The sequence below is a fragment of the Zingiber officinale genome, chromosome 4A, assembly GCF_018446385.1.
Source record: "Zingiber officinale cultivar Zhangliang chromosome 4A, Zo_v1.1, whole genome shotgun sequence".
Lineage (NCBI taxonomy): Eukaryota > Viridiplantae > Streptophyta > Magnoliopsida > Zingiberales > Zingiberaceae > Zingiber > Zingiber officinale.
Window position 1 is genome coordinate 37,158,424 of NC_055992.1, and position 19,631 is coordinate 37,178,054.

Sequence of the window (19,631 nt, forward strand, 5' to 3'; positions counted from 1 at the left end):
CATGACATATGATGGGAAAACAAGGCATGGCAAATTAGCATAAATAAAATACCTAGAATAACTATCTAAGTATCCTTAAACCTTGGCTAACTTAAAGTTTAAACCTTGATTGCCCAATATTCCCAAGAAAATGTCAAAACCCAATTTGACATTTTTTTTGCTTTTATAAATTTTGTGTCAATTTAAATTAAGCATATTCCTCAAATTTTAGCACAATTTACTCTTCCAAAAGAGTAACAATTTGAGTTAAGGCCTAGATTGCCTTTAATTCCCTAAGAACATACCAAAATTCCAACTTGGTAGTTCTTATGATTTTCTCAATTTTGTGTCACTTAAAATTACATCCAATTTCTCAAAATATGACACATTTTAGTCTCTTCAAGAGTAACTGTTTACCCTTTTCATTTTCAAAGGTTAATAGTAACCTTGAAAATGCTCTCCGAGTGTCAACTTCATCAAAGTTGGGTTAACTACCCTTTTAATCGGAGTTAACACTCTCTAACCCATCTATGGGATAGAGAAAATGCTCCTAGGAACTCAAATCCTATTGGTGCTCCTTGGATGCTCTAGGTACTCACTAGGGATAACTTCCCTAGATACCTTCCTAGTGACCTTGTTAGGCTTCTTAGAAGCCTCGGTCACATTTTCTAGGTCAACTCTAGGGATTTCTTTCCTTGTGACCTTCTTTGTGACTTTCTTAGACTTCTTAGAAGTCTTGGTCACGTTTGATGTTGCAAAAATACTTCTAGGGATAACTTCCATTGCATTTTTGACTTGACCACTAGGCCTAGAGTTAGTTCCATAACTATATGGAACTCTATGGTAAGAAGGCACATCCTTTTTGGTTTTAGGTTTGTATCCCAAACCTCTATGGCCCTTGGATGACCCTTGTTGTCCTAACCCTAGATTTTGCTCATTTTGCCCTTTTAGGATATTTTCCATCCTTTTTAGGGTCTTTTCTAATTTATCAAGTCTTTACCTCAAGACTTGATTTTCTCTCATTAAATCCTTAGTTTTTGGTTTTTCATTTAATCCTTGGGCAATTTTATTTTTAGGCTTGTAACTAAAATCCTTAGAATTCTTGCCTAAATTTTTATCTACCTTCCTAGACCTAGGTGTGGTAGTTTTAGCATGAAGAGCTACATGTGTTTCCTTAATGCTATCATGCGTCCTATTTTTATGGTAAATAGCATTAAAATGATATAAATTAGAACTAACATGCTTTTTACCATTATTTAAAGGGGTAGGCTCAACAAATGATACCTTGTGTTTTACATTGGAGGCTCCCCTTTGAGTTGTGCTTCCTCCTTGAACCTTGACCGCTTTCTTCCCCTTGAGACATTGACTACGATAGTGTCCCTTTTGATTGCAAGAGAAGCACACAATGTGCTCCTTACTCTTCTTTATAGTAGGGGTGGTCTCCTTGGGCTTCTCCTTGCCCTTAGGTGCCACTTGGCCCTTTTTCTTGGCCAATTTAGAGCACTTGATTTTGTAGTGCCCATGTTCCCTACATTCAAAACATATGATATGATTTTTATTTTTAATTGAAATATTTATACCTTCACATGTAGGGGTGGCATCTTCTCCTTTGGATCCGAAGGTAGAGGCTTCCTCTTGATTCAACATTGATACTCCTCCAACATATTTAACCTGACTTGTGGAGGTGGAAGCTTCTTCATCCTCTTCTTCTCTTGACCCGGATGTGGAGACTTCTCCTTCTTCTTGATCCGATGTCACCGAAAGTCGCTCCCCCTCAATCCTAGAGATGGAGGCTTCTTCATCTTCAACTTTCAAAAAAACGAACGTTTGAAAATCAAGGTAAAAAGAAAAATGGAAAATGTAATTAAAATATATTAAAAAATTAATAATAAATTTAACTGGGTCCACCAAAAGTTAAAAACCTGGATTGAATAAATCGAACTAGATTTTTCTCTGAAAAACAAAAATCTGATCACAATGACACAGGTTTTTTTTTAAAAAAAAAATCGCTCTTAGAAACCAAATCTATAAAGAAAGGACTGCAGCCAACAATCCGTTTTCCTGCAGCAGGTGGAGCAGTCACTGGTCTGGCACATTTCCTCTACATTTCCATTTTAAAGAGAAATGGATAAATATCATACACCTTGCTTTTCTTCTCCACCCACCCAATTAGCTAGCCAATATATTCTGCCAGAATTCTGCTTTCTGCTTTCTGCTTTCTGCTTTCTGCTTTAAATGCTTGATCCTGACGTCTATCTACCAAGTCTTTCGTAACGATTATTCGTCCAATAACTTTGATCCACAACTGAAGAAACAAATCATGTGTGTTCAAATATGACGGCAGCATTCCCAGGACAATGGTGCCGGTTGTCTCTGAGGCCGGTGAATTAACATATGAAGTTCTTTTAATTAATATATGGATGTTTTTAATGGTCGGTTAATTTTAAGCTAATAAGTTGTTGCTTCTTAATTTATTCATAGTCAGTCAAAATAAAATTTATAGGACCGAATCAATTACTACCGGATTAATCAGCGTAAATGAATTCTAATGTCAACTAAAAGAAAAAAATGATGTCAACAATTATAGATAAAAGACAATTTCTTTCCTTCTTTCAAAGTCTTTTGGTTGGGTTCCTTCGTCTATAGTTATTGACTTTGAAGCAGTAAACTCCATTAGACTGACTCCAACAAGCTTAGTGGAGTTTGTCGTCCAAGCAGGAACAAAGTTCTTAGTTATTTGGGATTTAACTATATGGATTTTTTTTATTTCTTCCATTAATCTCATAAATTTAACACTTCTAATTATAAATATATGTTTTCTTTCCTTTCATTTTACTATGATTGCTCTGGTAGCACTCAGTTTAGCTGATTGCACCCATCAAAGATTTTCAATTCATATTAATTATTTCACTTTGATTTAATCAAGTTTAGTTTCGTACTCATTATCCAGAACCTTAAGTATTTATTAATTTATTAAAACTAATACAAGGCCCGGTTGCCAAACTCAATTAAACAGACCAAATAGTTACAGATAAATAAAGGTACTCATCACAATGTCTTCTTCACTGAGCAATCTTATCCTTGTTTGTGATAAAGCTACGAGTGAATAATGATGTCAAATTTACAATCCATCTTAAGTAGTTGTTTTGAACATCAACATTACTTCAGTAATCTCACTCCCAGAGTTCACCCAAGATGCAATTTAATACTGTAATTACATCTAGTTTTACATATCAACATTCCAAGCTCAAAAACATTACAAAAATCAACACATCTAAATAACCTCGACCCAATAACTATTTATTCTGCAAGTGACTGATTTTCGTAGTTCGGGAGGCAACAGAGATGGAATGCTACACCCCAGAAAAAGAAAGTTAGGTTTTGGATTTCCCAGTCTGCAGAGATTGGACTTTTTGTTGTAGCTTTAAGACCTGGAAAATAAATTGACGTCGTGTCTTTTTAAAAAAAACGACAAAAAAAATCCAACTAGCAGGTTTCCATGTTAAAATACTAGGAATTATCTGAAATTGAGCAAATTCAAGCAAGCATGCGGGCAATAATCAACTCGTATGTACTTGCTATACGGTTGTTACACATGAATTTCTCAATGTGAAAGATGAATTACATTTGGCAATGAGGGAAAGACACTCAAAACTTTGTTTACAAATAGCCATGACATCAAATCCATACTATGCTATGGACCCCCATGGCTAGTAGTTATTTAGTTATACCTTTTGTAAGGAGAAAGATCCTTGAGACCAACTATATGACTAGTAGGTATTTAACTCTAATACTAGTGGATGGAAGCTGCTCTAGCACCACTTCATAGAATCAACACTTCTACTTAATAGAATCAACATTATCAAAAGAAGCTGACAGTAGAATCATTCCTAGTAAACTAGATGAGTGAATCCACCACCAACAATCACCTTCTGTCAATTGACTTCCAATGCATATAAAATGCAAATATATAGCTAGCATGAACCCACAGTCCCACACCACGGAATTCTTCATCTTCCACCATACGAAAAAAAACAACTAAATATTTGAAAAGGAAAGAACACTATAGTAGTTCCACTTTAGCCAAAATACACGGAGAGATACAAAAACAATATTAGATGAGGAACAAAACACAGAGGAACTTGGACAAGTCATACAGTGCCTGCATGATGTACATAAATACTCTCGATCAGCTTATACTTCTCTCCTAACACATATAGAGAAAAAGATTGTCAGACAAAAGAAAGAAAAAGCTCAGCACATGCACCTTTGGACAGTAAAAGCTTTCCCCTAAACCTCCGTATTTACATGCACCCTGATTTCTTGCATCCACTACAAACAACTCAAGGTATCCCAAAAGGTCCAGACTACTCCAAGGTGAAAAACAAGTAAATTTCCCTCAAACTGTAGGTGCAGACCACCAAATAATATATTTTGATGTATGACAAAGAGTTTAAAGTTAAACATTGGAAGATCTAACTTGTGTGTCAAGTCTGCAAGTGCAAGACACTTGACAGATGAAGCCCTGGTGGATCAGCAAAATCAGACACTAGGCAGGTGAAGCCCTGATCAGGAGGATCAAACACTTGGCAGGAGAAGCACCGGTGGGTCAAGAGTATCAAACACCTGGTACGGGAAGTCTAGATGGGCTGACGAATCAGAATTTGGAAGGAAAAGACCAAATGAGTCAACAAGATGGAACATTTGGCAAAGGCAAAGACAAAGGCAAAGGCAAGGCAAGATGACCTTCTGACAAAGAATGCTGTGAGGGAGTATCTTATTTTTCGGCCATGGGTAGTCGTACGCCCAAGTGTTTATCTGACCAAGAAACCAACCAGAGTTTTGATTATCGTAGTATAAATTATATGATAATTGATAAATATACTTATTGGGTTAACTTTGTGATGTAGGAATAAACTAAGTTTTTCAAGCAACCGAGAAAGATTTCTTGTCAATTAGAAGGATCAAGCCACCAAAAAACATGATCGATCGATGGAATGTCTTAATTAGTACAGACTTGTTGACATGGTAGCTGGTGAGAGTTACTGATGTGACATGAGAAATTCTCCACATGATGACATGGCAGCAAATAAGCCTCGGGAAGCTGGCGTGGCAAAGGGATAAACCTCTGGATGCTAACATAGCAAGGAACGAAGTCTCAAGATGCTGACATGGCAAGAGACAAGTTTTGGGCTGCTTATGGGACAATTGATGTGGCATGCGATATGTTTTGGATTGTTGGCATGGCAAAAGATAAACCAAGACTTTATGACAGGCGACCAAAAGGTGTTCCAGGAGACCAATTAAAACCTGTCGGCAAAATGAACCTGATAGAAAAGCTGGCACAGTCAAGGTCCAATCGATCAGAATTGTAAATCAGGCGATCGAAAAATGGATAAATACGGTGTATCGAGCTAGATAAAACTATTGTTTAGTCGACCAAAAAAATATTCTGGCAGACCAAAAAACTTGTATAAAACCAGCTCAATTCCAAGCAGCAAAAAACACAACTCAGAAAGTTTTTGATACTTAAATTTGCTCAAAAAGTGTGCCATGCTGCATGTTCATCCAGAAGTTCCTCGCACACAATGCTAGCCCATTTGGTAGCATTTTTATTTGCTTGCGTTTTGCTATTATCATTTGGAATCCTGTGCACATGTTAACATATATTTGTGCCAAATTTATATTACTGTAAGAGGTTTCACCACCTCTGGAAGGTTTTCAGCAAGGAGAAAATTTAATGGTAAATTTTGGAGTGACCCACCTCACGGATCATTAGGATTGTAGAGTAGCAACTTGGGGATTATGAACCACATTAAAATTGTCTTCCTTAATTTTGTATTACTTTTTCCTCTACGTATGTTACTTTAATTTAAAATTAAACAAGTTTTCTAAGAGCATTATTCACCCACCCCCACCCCCCTCTAGCAAACTCACAGCAATCCTACACAGACAACCAACATCACTACTAAAGACTGCACAAGACCATCTAAATAGGATTATTATGTGCCTCAAGTTATAATTGGGACTATTGGTCTTTGAAAAGATTAAATATAGATGAGTAACTTATTATTTCATTAGGCTCAAACATTTTGGTGAGTGATTGGACCTAAAATGTTAATAAATTGAATCCAACCTAAAATGTGAATGAATTTAATATCTTCTATCAGTGGGTTTTGCCAAATTGATATCAAAGAAGACTTAATATCTATAAAATATATGCAAAGGGCTACCAATGTAATGGTCGAGTCATCATTAAGCTTCCCAATCACAGAAAGTCAAGTCATCAGACATGCTAGCAAATGCACGTGATTCAAGGTTTTTGGCATTTGAGTCTTAATAAATACATCAAGAGTTATGTAGGAAGATCATTATTGCTGAATTATTCTTCACAAGAACTCTAAGTTATTAACTAATAAATACTATAAAAAGGCCTCTTACACAGTTACACTACTTATTTACACATTCCTTTAGTTCATAATATTCACCCTCAAACTATTTCGACTACATTATAGAAACTCAATTTGTTACAAATATATTAAGTTCTAAACGCTCTCGGCAAATTTGTACACTAACATTCTTCCATGTCATTTATAATTGAGGTATGAGGTATTTTGATGCAAATTAAGAATCCACGAATCATTTATAATAATAGAATGTTCTTTTATAATAGTCGAAATAGTTTGAATGATGACCCAATACGTACATTCTTCCATAGAATCCTAATAGTTGCTCTATTGTCGGGTGTTGCCGTCGCCGAGGGTGGAGACAGTGAAAGGAATTAGGGAATACTCTCCCCTCTCGCTTGCGGATTCGAGCAGAGCAGGGGTGGTTACCATTGGGGAGGTACATCACATTCTTCTCTTCACCAGATTTCGATACCTCTTCCTCGCCGGCAAAGATCGACTGTCGATCCTTAGAGTAGGGCGGACTGTCGACACATAATTGGAGTAAGGTATGGTTTGTATCAGATTTGTAGCGATCCAATTTCCATTTTTGGATTGGGATGTAGAGATTTGATGCTTGCCTGGTCATTATAGCTTCGGTCAATACTGATTATTGGCGATCCACAGTTCCAGTGATCCAGCTTCGACGGTGGACCCCTCCGGCCATATTCCACCAACGGTCACTTGGATTTGGGTGAGTTTTGGGGGTAAGCCATGGTTGTAAACCCTAATTTAATTAGGTTATGTTATGATCAAGGTTAATTGTCTCAATTAGGGTTTTCCCTAATTAGGTTGGGTTGGGATTTAGCTAGTTATTGTATATGTAATTAGCTAAATTGTAATAATGTGATTTGCAGGACATTGATTCGAGACGAGCGTCTCGACGTAGGATTGTTTAGCACAACATATATATAAAGACGAGTACCTTTGACTTATCTCTTTTGATATTGTTATTCTGATATACGTAATAGGTTATAGCTAGTAGTAATGGTTATGCTTATATTTGCTTGGTATGTCACTACTTGATACTCGTAGTATGCCCATATTATTATCTGTTATGCATTTATGTTTATGCCTCTTGATTCTTGTCATATGTACTTATGTTCATAGAAGTAATAGCATACAATGCATTACCGAGTATAGGCCTAGCTACTAAATATACGCGGCATGTGTACCTAGATTTATTATCTGCCATGTGTACCTAGTTTTATTATCTGCCATGTGTACCTAGTTTTATTATCTGGCATGTGTACCTAGATTTATTACCTGTCATATATACCTAGATTCTTGTTATGAACTTGATTTTCCTTTTGGTACATATTATATGGAGGTTGATATTTTAAGGAGTTACATGCTTTAGTGGCATGCATCATTTTGCATGAATGCATGCTGAGCGATTGTCGGCTCCTTTATAGTTGAGCACATCGTCAGTTACATGATCTGCACACACAACCACTCATAGGTTAATGGTACATCATGCAGGGTGTGTGCAGTTTGCTCTGTCAGGGTTCCGCTGGTCCCTTCATGGGTAGTGTGACTGCAACGTGGTAGCGGGCAGGGATCCCTCCTCTTGACTATGACACAGGGAGATGAGAGCTTAGGCTCCCCCACTATGTTTGGAGTAGGAGGATAGGTGTACTCCGACAACATCCCATCCACTCGGTCACTCAGGAGTAGTGATGGCACAGTTGTCATAGCTCTACCCATTCGACCTCACCATCGCGTGTGAAGTAGCTGACTGGCGTCAGGGGTGACCATGTCATTTACATCATATACATGGATTGCATTTATTGCTTGTGATTGCTGCATTTTGGTAGTTGGATATGATTGACATACATACAGGAAACATGAGCTATTTAGTCTGACGACCCTTGTATCCGGATAGTAGGTCCTGGTGAGTACAACTTCTTCTGTTGTTCAGCTTTGCGTTTCCTGTTATTATTCGAAGACTGTATTGCATAATTATTGCTGATAGTTATATTTTACTATGCATGTCTGATCGATACCTGAGTTTTTGAACTCACTCCGTTGATTTATTCCTATTTCAGGTTGAAGTCGTTAGGAGGTTCCAATTGCTAGTCCCCACTCCGTGTCGAGATGGTTTTCTGTTTTCGGATTTTGGTTCCTTGTTATGTGATCTACAGACTTGTGATGTGTGTTTCTTGCACTCGTGGATCTTATATCGATATTTTGGTATGCTGCCCATGTTTTCTGCTACGATGATTTTCCGTTGTGGGTTGTGTTTTCCTCGCTGTAATGGAGTAGGTTTGATATATATATATATATATATATATATAACTGCGTGGAATATTTATTTAAATTATTGCTTATGTTCCGGCCGTGTTGGCTGAGGATTGAGAGACCCTGAGGGCTATGTATTTATGGATTCAGATTGTCACCAGTACAAGAGAGATGCTATCGTATTTTTCTCTGGTAGGGACTCCTGGGGCGTGACAACTTCACTCACTAGCACATAGGCAAGCACCTTATCTTCACCATGCTCTCTTGCTTTCCTTTGCCCCCACTTCAGATACAAGCAAAATCACCAACCGTGAACCCACCTCCTGCAGCCTGCTTGCCCTCTTCTCTAATCAACAGAAAGAACCAAAATCTCTTGTTTGAGAGGGGGAGTTTTTTCTCCTTGCCAAATCCTGCCACAAGATTTGTCCCACTTCCAGCATTTCAATCATGGTAAGATAAGCCCCAAGTTGTTCCCTTTTCCACAGGAAAGCCGTCCTTTAACTATGATTAATGCGCACAGCTCTTAAGTGTGACTGCATGCCAACAAGAGCTTCCTTAAGATGATGCTCTGCCTTTTGCTTCTTTCCCCGAACCACCAAAATAAGCCTTTTTGTCTGGACAAACTGTCCTCATCCGTGGAGTGATCCTACGATCCCCAAGACACCTTCAGCCTCACAGAATTAAATTTCTTCCAACCCTAGTTTAGTGTGCTATCCTTCCTTCTAGCTCCATCCACAAAGAGAACCTTCCACCTAGAGAACTTATGAAATTGTGATGTGCGTGAATCATGCATATGTTTTCATTCTTATTTAGCATACATTTGTTGTATTACATAAGCATGATTTGTGATAACTTCTAGCATTTGCATCCATTTTATCATTTTAGTTCGGATGACTACGGTTTGTACTTTATGTTGACAAGAAGTGGAAATTTTAGCATTGGAGCATATTTGGAGATGCAAATTCAAAGGAAATGCATTGCAACATGACCCATGGTCAGACTGTGGTAGCCACCACAATCGTGCTGCAAGAACCATGGCCTGCCTGTGGTAGTCACGATGGGCGCGGTCCATTCTGAGAATTGATGAGAAGGCTTCCAACATGATTCACAGCCTGCCCATGGTACGTTCCACAGCCGTGAATCATGAGGATTTTCAAAACAGCACCTCCCTTTATTTTTAAAAAATATTGTTAGCTTCCCCTATTTTAGAAAATTCTATTAGTCACCCCTACTTTTTAGGAAATTATGTTAGGGTTGTCCTACTTTTTTAGGAAACTCTATCTCTGTTCTAAAACTATAAAAGGTGGCAAGGGGTGGCGGCTACAAGACATCTGGTGATATGAGGTTCTCCTAATCCCATGACATCAAAGGAGGTCGCATCAAAAACATCGAAGGAGCTACGACATCAATGACTTGTATCTCTAGCCTCATGGAGTAGTTTTCTTTATTCTAGAATTAGGAAATAACTCGATGTTGAGTTGACGATTAATATGTGATTTCTCTCTTTTATTTTTGATATGCTAGATTCTTTATTAAATTTTATCTTGCTTCGTGTATTCATGTATGTTGATTAAAGATTAAGAGATGGATTTCTCTAGGATGGACCGACTGGTGAACCTTAATCTCGAATCTAGCATCTAAACGTATGTTTACAATTATTAGAGATTAGGGAATGAACTTAGAGGTGAACTCTAGACTATAGTCTATAGAAGTGGACTTGAGAGTTTGTTCACGAAAATAGTCCAAATTCTCTCGAGGATACTATTGATTGTCACTAAGCATAAATGGTCTGTCATAATTCAATTATCATAAGAATAGGAGTCACGTTAAGGTAGATACACCGATGTATTTTGAGAGGAACATCGATTATATTAGGATAAAACACCTTCAAATATAATCTAACATTGAAGTAGGAGAGAGAATCACAATAGTCAATCTAACATTCACTCAATTTTCTTAGTTTGCTTGCTTTCACAACGATTCCCTAATTTCAATTTGTCTATATAGCCTCCGTTGCACATAAACTGGTAGTCAACACCATGGTCCCAGAGGATGATAATTTTTACTACTAGACAACGGCCATGCACTTACAGTTAACACATAAAGTTTTTTAGGCTGTTGGGGCTGTGTTTTCATTGATATTAGTTTTATTTGTAATTTGGTTAAACTAAATTTTTATTTTTTTCCTTTTTCTTTTTCTCTTGCATGCGAAGATAGACGCTCTAACTCGAAGGTTTGATCAATTTAATGTTTTGAATTTTCCTAATGATTATTGTGAGATTTGTGGTACAACAAGTCATACAGGTGCTAATTGCCCAATAATATTGGCACCTTCACAAGTAGTACAAGTGGAACAATAGGATATCATCTACAACTACAACTAATGGCTGTAGAATGATCCGTATTCAAACACCTATAACCCCATAACCCTAGTTGAGGGAACCATCAAAACTTTTTTTAACAAGAACAATTAGCATCAAGTTGGGGAAGACAACTATGTACCACCACTAGAATTTAATCCGGCACAAAAATCCAACATAGAAATCTTGCTAGAATATTTCATTGTGACACAAACTAAACAGAATGAGGAGTTTAGACAACAAATGACAAAGTCTATGCAACAATATCAAGACACGAGAGACACGATCAAATAGATTGAAGGTATGCTCAATAACTTAGTTAAAGATGTTGGAAAGTCAAACTGTATTTCTTGATACTTCCTCTTCAAAGGCTCCGGATAGATTTTTAAGTCAATCCTAGACAAATCCTATTAAACATTGTGATGCTATCACTTTGAGTAGTGGTAAAGCTTTAGAGGAGCCTAAGGTGAGTGAGGAAGATGAAGATGGTACAAAAACTGACGAGGATGAAGTCATACATCATATGAAGTGAAGCTAGAGGAATATAAAATTGTGACTTTGATAGAGGAGTGGAGTGCTTTAGTTTAAAATAATTTACCTCCAAAACTCAAGGATCCAGGAAAGTCTTTCAGAATCACCGTCAAAGCCATAATACAAATCATAAACTCTCTTTAGTGGTTGGTGAAGATAAAATTGTGATTTAGAAATGAATCTAAATTCATAGCATGATAGAAGATAGTTGACATATCTCACTTAAGGAAGAGTTCATTGATGACTTGCTCTCATCAAGGAGAATTCTTATTAATAAAACTTGAAACTTCTATCAAACTGAGTAATCCTTCATTACCCTTAACGACTGCTCATAAACTATCCCCCCCCCAAACGCCGTGAGAAAGCATCCATGATAATACCAATCATTGCACATTAAATGATGTATCTCCTCCTAAGATCGACTCGACAACCTTTAATCATACCTTGTAAAGAGCCCGCAGGTCGCAGGGTCATCCGAGTTGGTATGTGGCGGGTGTTGCCACAATGAGGTCGCAGGGTCGATCCTCGGGGCAGCTGGGGAATAAATCCCCTATCCCCGTATTACACCCTGTCCGTCACATGCTTGCTCGGATGCTGCGATTTACCTCCCTCATGATGGCCTTGGGTCGGGTACGGCGGGGGCGCTGGGGGCGAGCGTTTCGCCTTTTGCCACAAATTGTAAAGAGCCTCCACCAAGTTTAAGAAGCCATTAAACATGAGCTAGACTTACAGTTATCGCAATATTCTAAGGGTCAAAAGAGTGAACAGGAGATGTAAATATTAGGTGAAGAATTGCATTAAGCAATAATTATTATAAAGCATACATTTATGCACCCTATAGACTAAATCACAATGTATGGTATGCTTATGGATACAAGCATATGCAATCACATTGACTCCAAAAAATTTTACATTCATTCTACCATCTTGAGAAAAAATAATTCTAATGCTTACCTATTTAATTTACCGAGTTATTTAAGCATTAGTTTTCTTTTCAAACTAAAACATATGCTAATTTACTAGGGCAAATTAAAGTCTCTTGTCATTGTATATTGCTAGAAGTCATGCCTCCTTAGTTTTGATGTTAGCAGATTCACCTTAGCATTGTTATTTCCTCACCCCGTGATTACTATAGAGATACAGACAATTGTGATATTCAATTATTCATTGAAAGGGGCAACTGAAAAGAAAGAAAGAGAATAACTAAAAGGAGAAACAAATTCCACAGAATCCTCACTCATTGAAAGGGGTGATCAACTGAAGATAATGAAGAATCTGCAATAAAGTGGACAATATTCGTATAACCAAAGAATGATTCTAGCATATCTCCTAGAGTTGTATTCTGAATGCTTGAGTTCAGTATCTCAATTGCTCGGATTCCTAGTGAAACAGAATGCCCACATTCATAGCAGAAGAAATAATCACAAGAATAAATATGTATCTCGATAAAATAGAAGAACCTGAATCAAAAAGAGAAAGAGAGTGAGAGATATTAGACTAGCAGCTAACCGATTCCTTTTTGCTATTCTGTTTGTCTTCCAAATCCTGAAGTGTACCATCAAGCCGCTTACTGTAACATGTTCAGCAGATCAATAAATATCAAAGAAGAAACATAAAACAAAACAAAACAAAATAACCACATTGCAAGAGACGCACGAAAAAGATGGAACTCACAGTTCAGCTGAAATGTATTCAATCCTTTTACGCACGTTGGCGTTCGCCTCCGCGAGGTCTTGTTTCACAAGCACTGGGCCGATCAGCTTGAACACATTGGAGTTTTCATTCAATAATTCCAATTCCTTGCATCACCACCACAACGAATTTTAGAATACAACAGACACCTCGGGCACAACAGGGGTAAGAGAGTCACGAGAAGAAAGAGAACCTTGAGGACGAGCTCGTTCTCCCCGAGCTGGATGGTGTACTGCTTCCTAACCTGGTGGTTCTTGGCGATGTCTGCAATGAAATACAGAAGAGCACGTGAAACTTGAGAGGAACGGTAACCGATCGCACACAGAGAGAGAATGATGGTGCATGCCTTTCTGGATCTTGCTGAGAGCATTGGCCTGGTTCTCAAGATCGCGTTGAAGTTCTCTAACGGCCGCCGGGGAAGAAGCCATGGATCCGGAGATCAGATTCGAATGCCTTCACCGTCGCAGAGAAGTTAGGTTTTCTCTGTAGGGGTCTTCTGAATTAGACGGCCAACCCACATCATTTGTCGGACTGGGCCGGGCCAGGCCGCCACCAAGACGGGCTGACAAACTCCAAGACGCCCGATTGATAATTTTAATTTTAATTTGAAAAAAATTCTCGATCCACGGATAATGCAAGCGGTCCGGGTTACCCCGCCTTGAATTACTCTATCCAGATCTATGCTTTTAAATTGAGTTGGTAAAACTAATTGGACTAGGTCGACAGATAGAATTCAAGGGGTATTTGATTTAGGGGAATAAAAGTGAAGAATGAGAATAGTAATCATTAATTATCATTATTGATATTGGGATTATAGGAATAGAAATACAAATAAGGGAATTAATCTTTATAATTGGGTACTCATTCCATGTCTCCCCCCTTCAATGAATCATTATTCTATTTTCAACAATCAAAATATTTACTTATTCCAAAAATATCCTTGACCCAAAACTAAAAATTTTTTCCTTAATATCAAATATCAAAATATATTTATTTAATTTTTCTTTTATATCACTTTCTCTCTCCTTATTCTCTCTCATCATTTTTTTCTCTCCTCATTTTATCATCCACTTTCTCTCTCCTTATTCTCTCTCATCACATTTTTTTTTCTCATTACACTTTCTCTCTTATCATACTTTTTCTCTCCTTAATATCTTCCATCACTCTCTTCTCTCTTTTTTTTCTCATCGCACTTTCTCTCTCATCATGCTTCCTTTCTCATCATACTTTCTCTCTCCTCAATTTCTCACATCACACTCTCTTGTTTTCTTTCTTCTCATCACATTTTCTCTCTCATCATGCTTTCTATCTCATCACACTTTTTCTCTCCTCAATCTCTCCCATCACACTCTCTCCCCTTTTTTATCAACATAATTTCTCTCTCATCATGTTTTCTCTCTCATCATACTTTCTCTCTCCTCAATCTCTCCCATCACACCCTTTTTTCTCAACACAATTTCTCTCTCATCATGCTTTCTCTCTCATCATACTTTCTCTCTCCTCAATCTCTCTCATCACATTCACTTTCTTATTTTTTCTCATCACACTTTCTCTGTCATCATACTTTCTCTTTCATCATATTTTCTCTCTCCTCAATCTCTCCATCACACTCTTTCCTCATTTTTTTTTCATTACACTTTCTCTCTCTTCATCCTCTCTCATCATATTTTCTCTCTCATCTTCTATCATTATGCTCTCTCCCATCACACTCTCTTTTCTCATTTTCTCTCATCGCACTTTCTCTCTCTTCATTATCTCCCATCACACTTTCTCTCTCATTATTCTCTCTCATCATATTTTTCTCTCACATTCAACTTTCTCTCACGTCTAATTTTTTCTCTTATTTTCCTTTAAGGGTAAAAAAGAAAATTTTAATTTATTCCGATAGAAAATATTCAACTAACCAAACATTGCTTTTAAGAATAATATCCATGCTCATATTCATTCTCATTCCACAATACTATGATTCTTATTCCTATTCCTAGGAAATAACTAAACACCCCCTCAAATTGATAACTTTATTGTCCAACTTACACGGCTGTAGAACCTTATGTTTACCAGAGACGATGCTAAGGAAACAAATTGTGTTGGGAAAATTTAGTAGGTTTAAAAAATCATTATTCTTAACATAGTGGGTTCAATTAATATTTAAGGGTATAAATATAATCATAAAAATTAAATGAACATATAGGATCTGAGTTCGTATCATTCCGAACTCTCTAGGTCAATAAATCGATTTAGGCAAAAATCGATTGATGACCTAGAGAGTTCAAAATGGTATGAAACTAGATTTTATGTGTTTAACTAGTTCTTCTGATCATATTCATACTCTTAAACATCAATTTGACTCATTATATTAAGAACAATGATTTTTTCAAGATGAATCAAATTGATTTGTATTTAAAAAATCAATGCTCTCAATATATAATTATGCCTTGAAATATTAATTTGACATATTATATTGAAAGCAGTGATTTTTTTAATATAAATTTAATTTTTTTAATCATTAAAAAATAATCGATTGCTATAATATTCATGCCTTCAGACATCATAGGATCTAGTTTCATAGGATTCCAAGTTTTCTAGGTCTATCAGCTAGTTTTGGCTCAGATTTATCAAAATCAACTGATGGACCAAGTCTTATGTGTTATTCTAGTTTTCTTGATTATATCCATATTCTTAAATATCAATTTAATCCACTATAATGAGAACAGTCATTTTTAAATATAAAATAAATTTTTTTAATGATTGTTATATTGTAGTATATCGATTAGGGACTTTACTGTGATGAATAATACTAGTATTATGAATTTATTGCTCTACTGTAGCAATCAATTGAGAAGAGGGGTAGGAACAAAAATAGTATTAAATACATAATCTGATAATTTTAAAATTAATATATATGATTTGAATATTTTGAAAATTTATATTCAGTAATTAGATTTTAATTAATATTTTAGTCATTTTGATAATGTTAAAAGTAGTTTTAGAATTTAGAATTTAAGATTTAAATTAGGTTGATAAAAAATGTTATAAGAATTTTGATTAAAACTATTATAGCAATGTTGCGAAAATTTTGATCAATTTAAAACAATTTTAACAAATACTATATACTAACATTAGACTAGTTTTAGGGATGTATTAATTTTTTTATAAATAATTTTTTATATAAAAAATAATAATTTATTTTAAATTTAGTCCCATAATCTTCGTCCTACATCAGTTTTAGCAAAACTGTTAGATGTTATAGCAATTTTCACTAAAATTATACGGTACTAAAACAAGGTATTTGTGAGATGAAAAGTAAAAAAAATGTAAACTTATTTTAAGTTTGTGTAACAATTTTAACTAATGTAAACTTATTTAAGCATACAAATCAGTATTTTATATATTCTTTGGATTCGATGAAGTCATTATATACCTTCCTGTTTTTTAAATTGATCGGTTACATGTTACAACTCTTGAGCATCCGCTATATAGTCACAAATTATATTAAATTGTCTCCACATACTAACATAGTTGGTTACGTAAAGAGTAGCGTTGTTAATAGACCTAGAGTTGATTTCTATCATGGACAAAATGCTTTAAGAAATGTGATAGCTTTTGATAGTTGAGTTGTGTATAGAATAGATAGGTGTTGTCCTTTGAACCTTTCTTTATGACAATCTATTTGCTTACTAATTAATCAGTAGATGCGATATCTTTAAACTATTCTTCTATTTGTATAAGCATGGATAGATCTCATCCAGAATCCTCCCTGATATAACTAAGGTCGCATGAGTATGTTTGTTTTTGGCCATGAACACGCCTAGTTCTGTGAGAAGCGCTAAGAATTGTGCTTTCAATTATTTTCAAAGCGGCTTCACTTCTTTCTCACAAAGGTGATATCTCGAGAGTATTTTTCCATTACTCCACGATAATCATTAAAAGCAAGAATGCTTACCCTTTATCTGGTCACTGATTTATCGAGTCTTCCCCCCACAGTGATCATCTTACAGTGCAATTAGGTTGTCCATTTAAACCTAGTTTATGGAATCTTCAGTTGGCATAGGTTGAGTTTCCTTTCCACCTATAGGTGACATCGACACTTAAATCAAGCTTGTTCATCGCAATGAGCTAACAACTAACTCTCTGTTTAACCCTTTAACTAGCAGATCCATTAAGTTATCTTTTGACTATACATAGTCAAGAGTGATAACTCCTGTTGAGAATAATTGTCTAATGGTATTGTGTCTATAACGTGTATATCAAGACTTACCATTACACATATGGTTTTGTGACTGACGAATTGTCAATTGACTATCGCAATATATGCAAATTACAGGCACATGTTTCAGCTATCCAGGAACATCTTCTAAGAATTGTTGTAATCATTCAACCTCTTCACTACATTTGTCTAGAGCTACAAACTCATATTTCATTGTAGATTTAGTTATTATGGTTTACTTAGAAGATTTTCATGAAATGACTGCATTTCCTAAAGTGAATACATATTTACTTATGGACTTAATGTCTTTTATATCCGATATCCAATTTGCATTGTTGTATCCTTCAATCACAGTAGAATATCTTGTATAGTGCAATCCATAATCATGAGTATATCGCAAGTACCTAAGTACTCTTATTATCCCTTTCCAGTGCTCAACACTGGATTACTCGTGTATCTACTTAGCTTGCTTACTACGTAGGCTAAGTCTGGTCGTATACAACTCATTAAATATATCAAACTTCCAATCACCTTGGAGTACTCTATCTGAGAGATGCTCTTATCTTAATTTTTTGATAGATGTTGACTCGTATCTATCAGAGTTCATATCAACGCAGTATTACTCTTGTTGAATTTTTCAAGAATCTTGTCCATATAATGGGGCTGATTGACAACAAGTTCTTATGATGTTCTAAGAATTTTAATTCTTAGGATTATATCAGTTATGCCCATGTCTTTCATATCAAATCTTGAGTTTAACATAGGTTTAGTGAATTTGATTATCTTATCATTACTCCCCATGATAACGATGTCATCTACATATAGACATAACATGACATAGTCATTTTCTATAGCTTTCATGTAGATGCATTTATCATATCTATTGATCTGAAATCCACTTTCCTTCATGGCATTAACAAAATTTTCAAATCATTGTTTCGGAGCTTGTTTCAAGCCGTATAATGACTTAACTAATCTATAAATCTTATTTTTCTTCCCTAGCGTAGAAAACCTTTCAGGTTGCTTCATGTAGATTCCCTCTTCTAAATTTCCATTTAGAAAAACGGTCTTTACATCCATTTGATATATCTATAAATTCTATAGAGCGGAGATAGCCAACAATACTCTCATGTAGGTTATTCTTGATATCGGAGAATATGTATCAAAGTAATCAAGGTCTTCTTGTTGTCGATAACCTTTAATTATCAATCTATCCTTGTACTTATCAATTGTACCATCTGATTTTCTTTACTTTTTGAAAATCCACTTACAACCGAGTGATTTATTTGTCGGAGGAAGAGCCATAATTTCTCAGGTATGATTTTGCAACATAGAATCAATTTCAAATGCAATTACCTCTTTTTATTAAGGTCCCTTAGAACAACATACTGTTTCTAAATAACTTTGAGGATCACTTTCCAATATCAAAATGATAAAATCCGTTCTGATGGTTTTTCCCCCGAGCTCTTTTGTTTTGTCTGAGATCAAGCTCAATAGGTTCATCAGCTTCTTCTTTTCTTTATGTTTCATATGTCTATTTTAATGAGCTAGCTTCCTCTTGGGTTTTATATGGAAACACATGTTCAAAGAATGATGCATTTCTCGATTTAATAATCGAGTTCTTATGTATCTCTGATATTTATTATTCAAACACAAGGAACCTATAAGTGTTCGGATGTATACTATAAACCTAGTTTTTGTATGAACATCTGTTTTGAAATATTTTGAAATAAGAATCACTTTGGTCAAATGTCTGCATTTTATATTTATATATATGTCAATGCAGTTGTCCATTTAATTTATATTGTAGATAACATGGTGTATGGTGTCATGCAGAAGATCATGTTATCGGTTTCTTATAAATTATAAATAGTAGCTCACAACCAAGATGGATAGGGACAAACCATTGGAACGGTTGTAGTGTAATTTGGTATTAGTTTGTCTTGACTATAAAATTACACTAGTATACTATGTGTGTATTGAGCAAGACCGTTTGAGGTTGTTCAATTTATACTGATTACATAAAAGAACAGAACCTCTGTTATTATGGTAATCCCTATATAATAACAAGCACGTATACTTAGTATTTATTTCTTTAACTTATCAATGGGTGAGATTTATTTGCTAAATCAATAGGCCTGATGAGTTGGGAGATATTATTATTATATGGTGTGT

The 19,631-nt window shown here is 35.7% G+C and overlaps 1 protein-coding gene across 1 annotated transcript; it reads right to left on the bottom strand.

Annotated features, from left to right (window-relative positions):
• Nucleotides 1-3,063: 3,063 nt before the first annotated feature.
• LOC121969822 (prefoldin subunit 6-like) lies at nt 3,064-13,748 on the bottom strand. Its single transcript, XM_042520082.1, has 5 exons — nt 13,596-13,748; nt 13,443-13,513; nt 13,232-13,356; nt 13,067-13,127; nt 3,064-3,410 (listed from the first exon to the last, which is right to left on the bottom strand). The coding sequence occupies exons 1-5, from the start codon at nt 13,675-13,677 to the stop codon at nt 3,354-3,356; spliced, it is 396 nt and encodes a 131-aa protein (XP_042376016.1). The 5' UTR covers nt 13,678-13,748; the 3' UTR covers nt 3,064-3,353.
• Between the last annotated feature and the right edge of the window lie 5,883 nt (nt 13,749-19,631).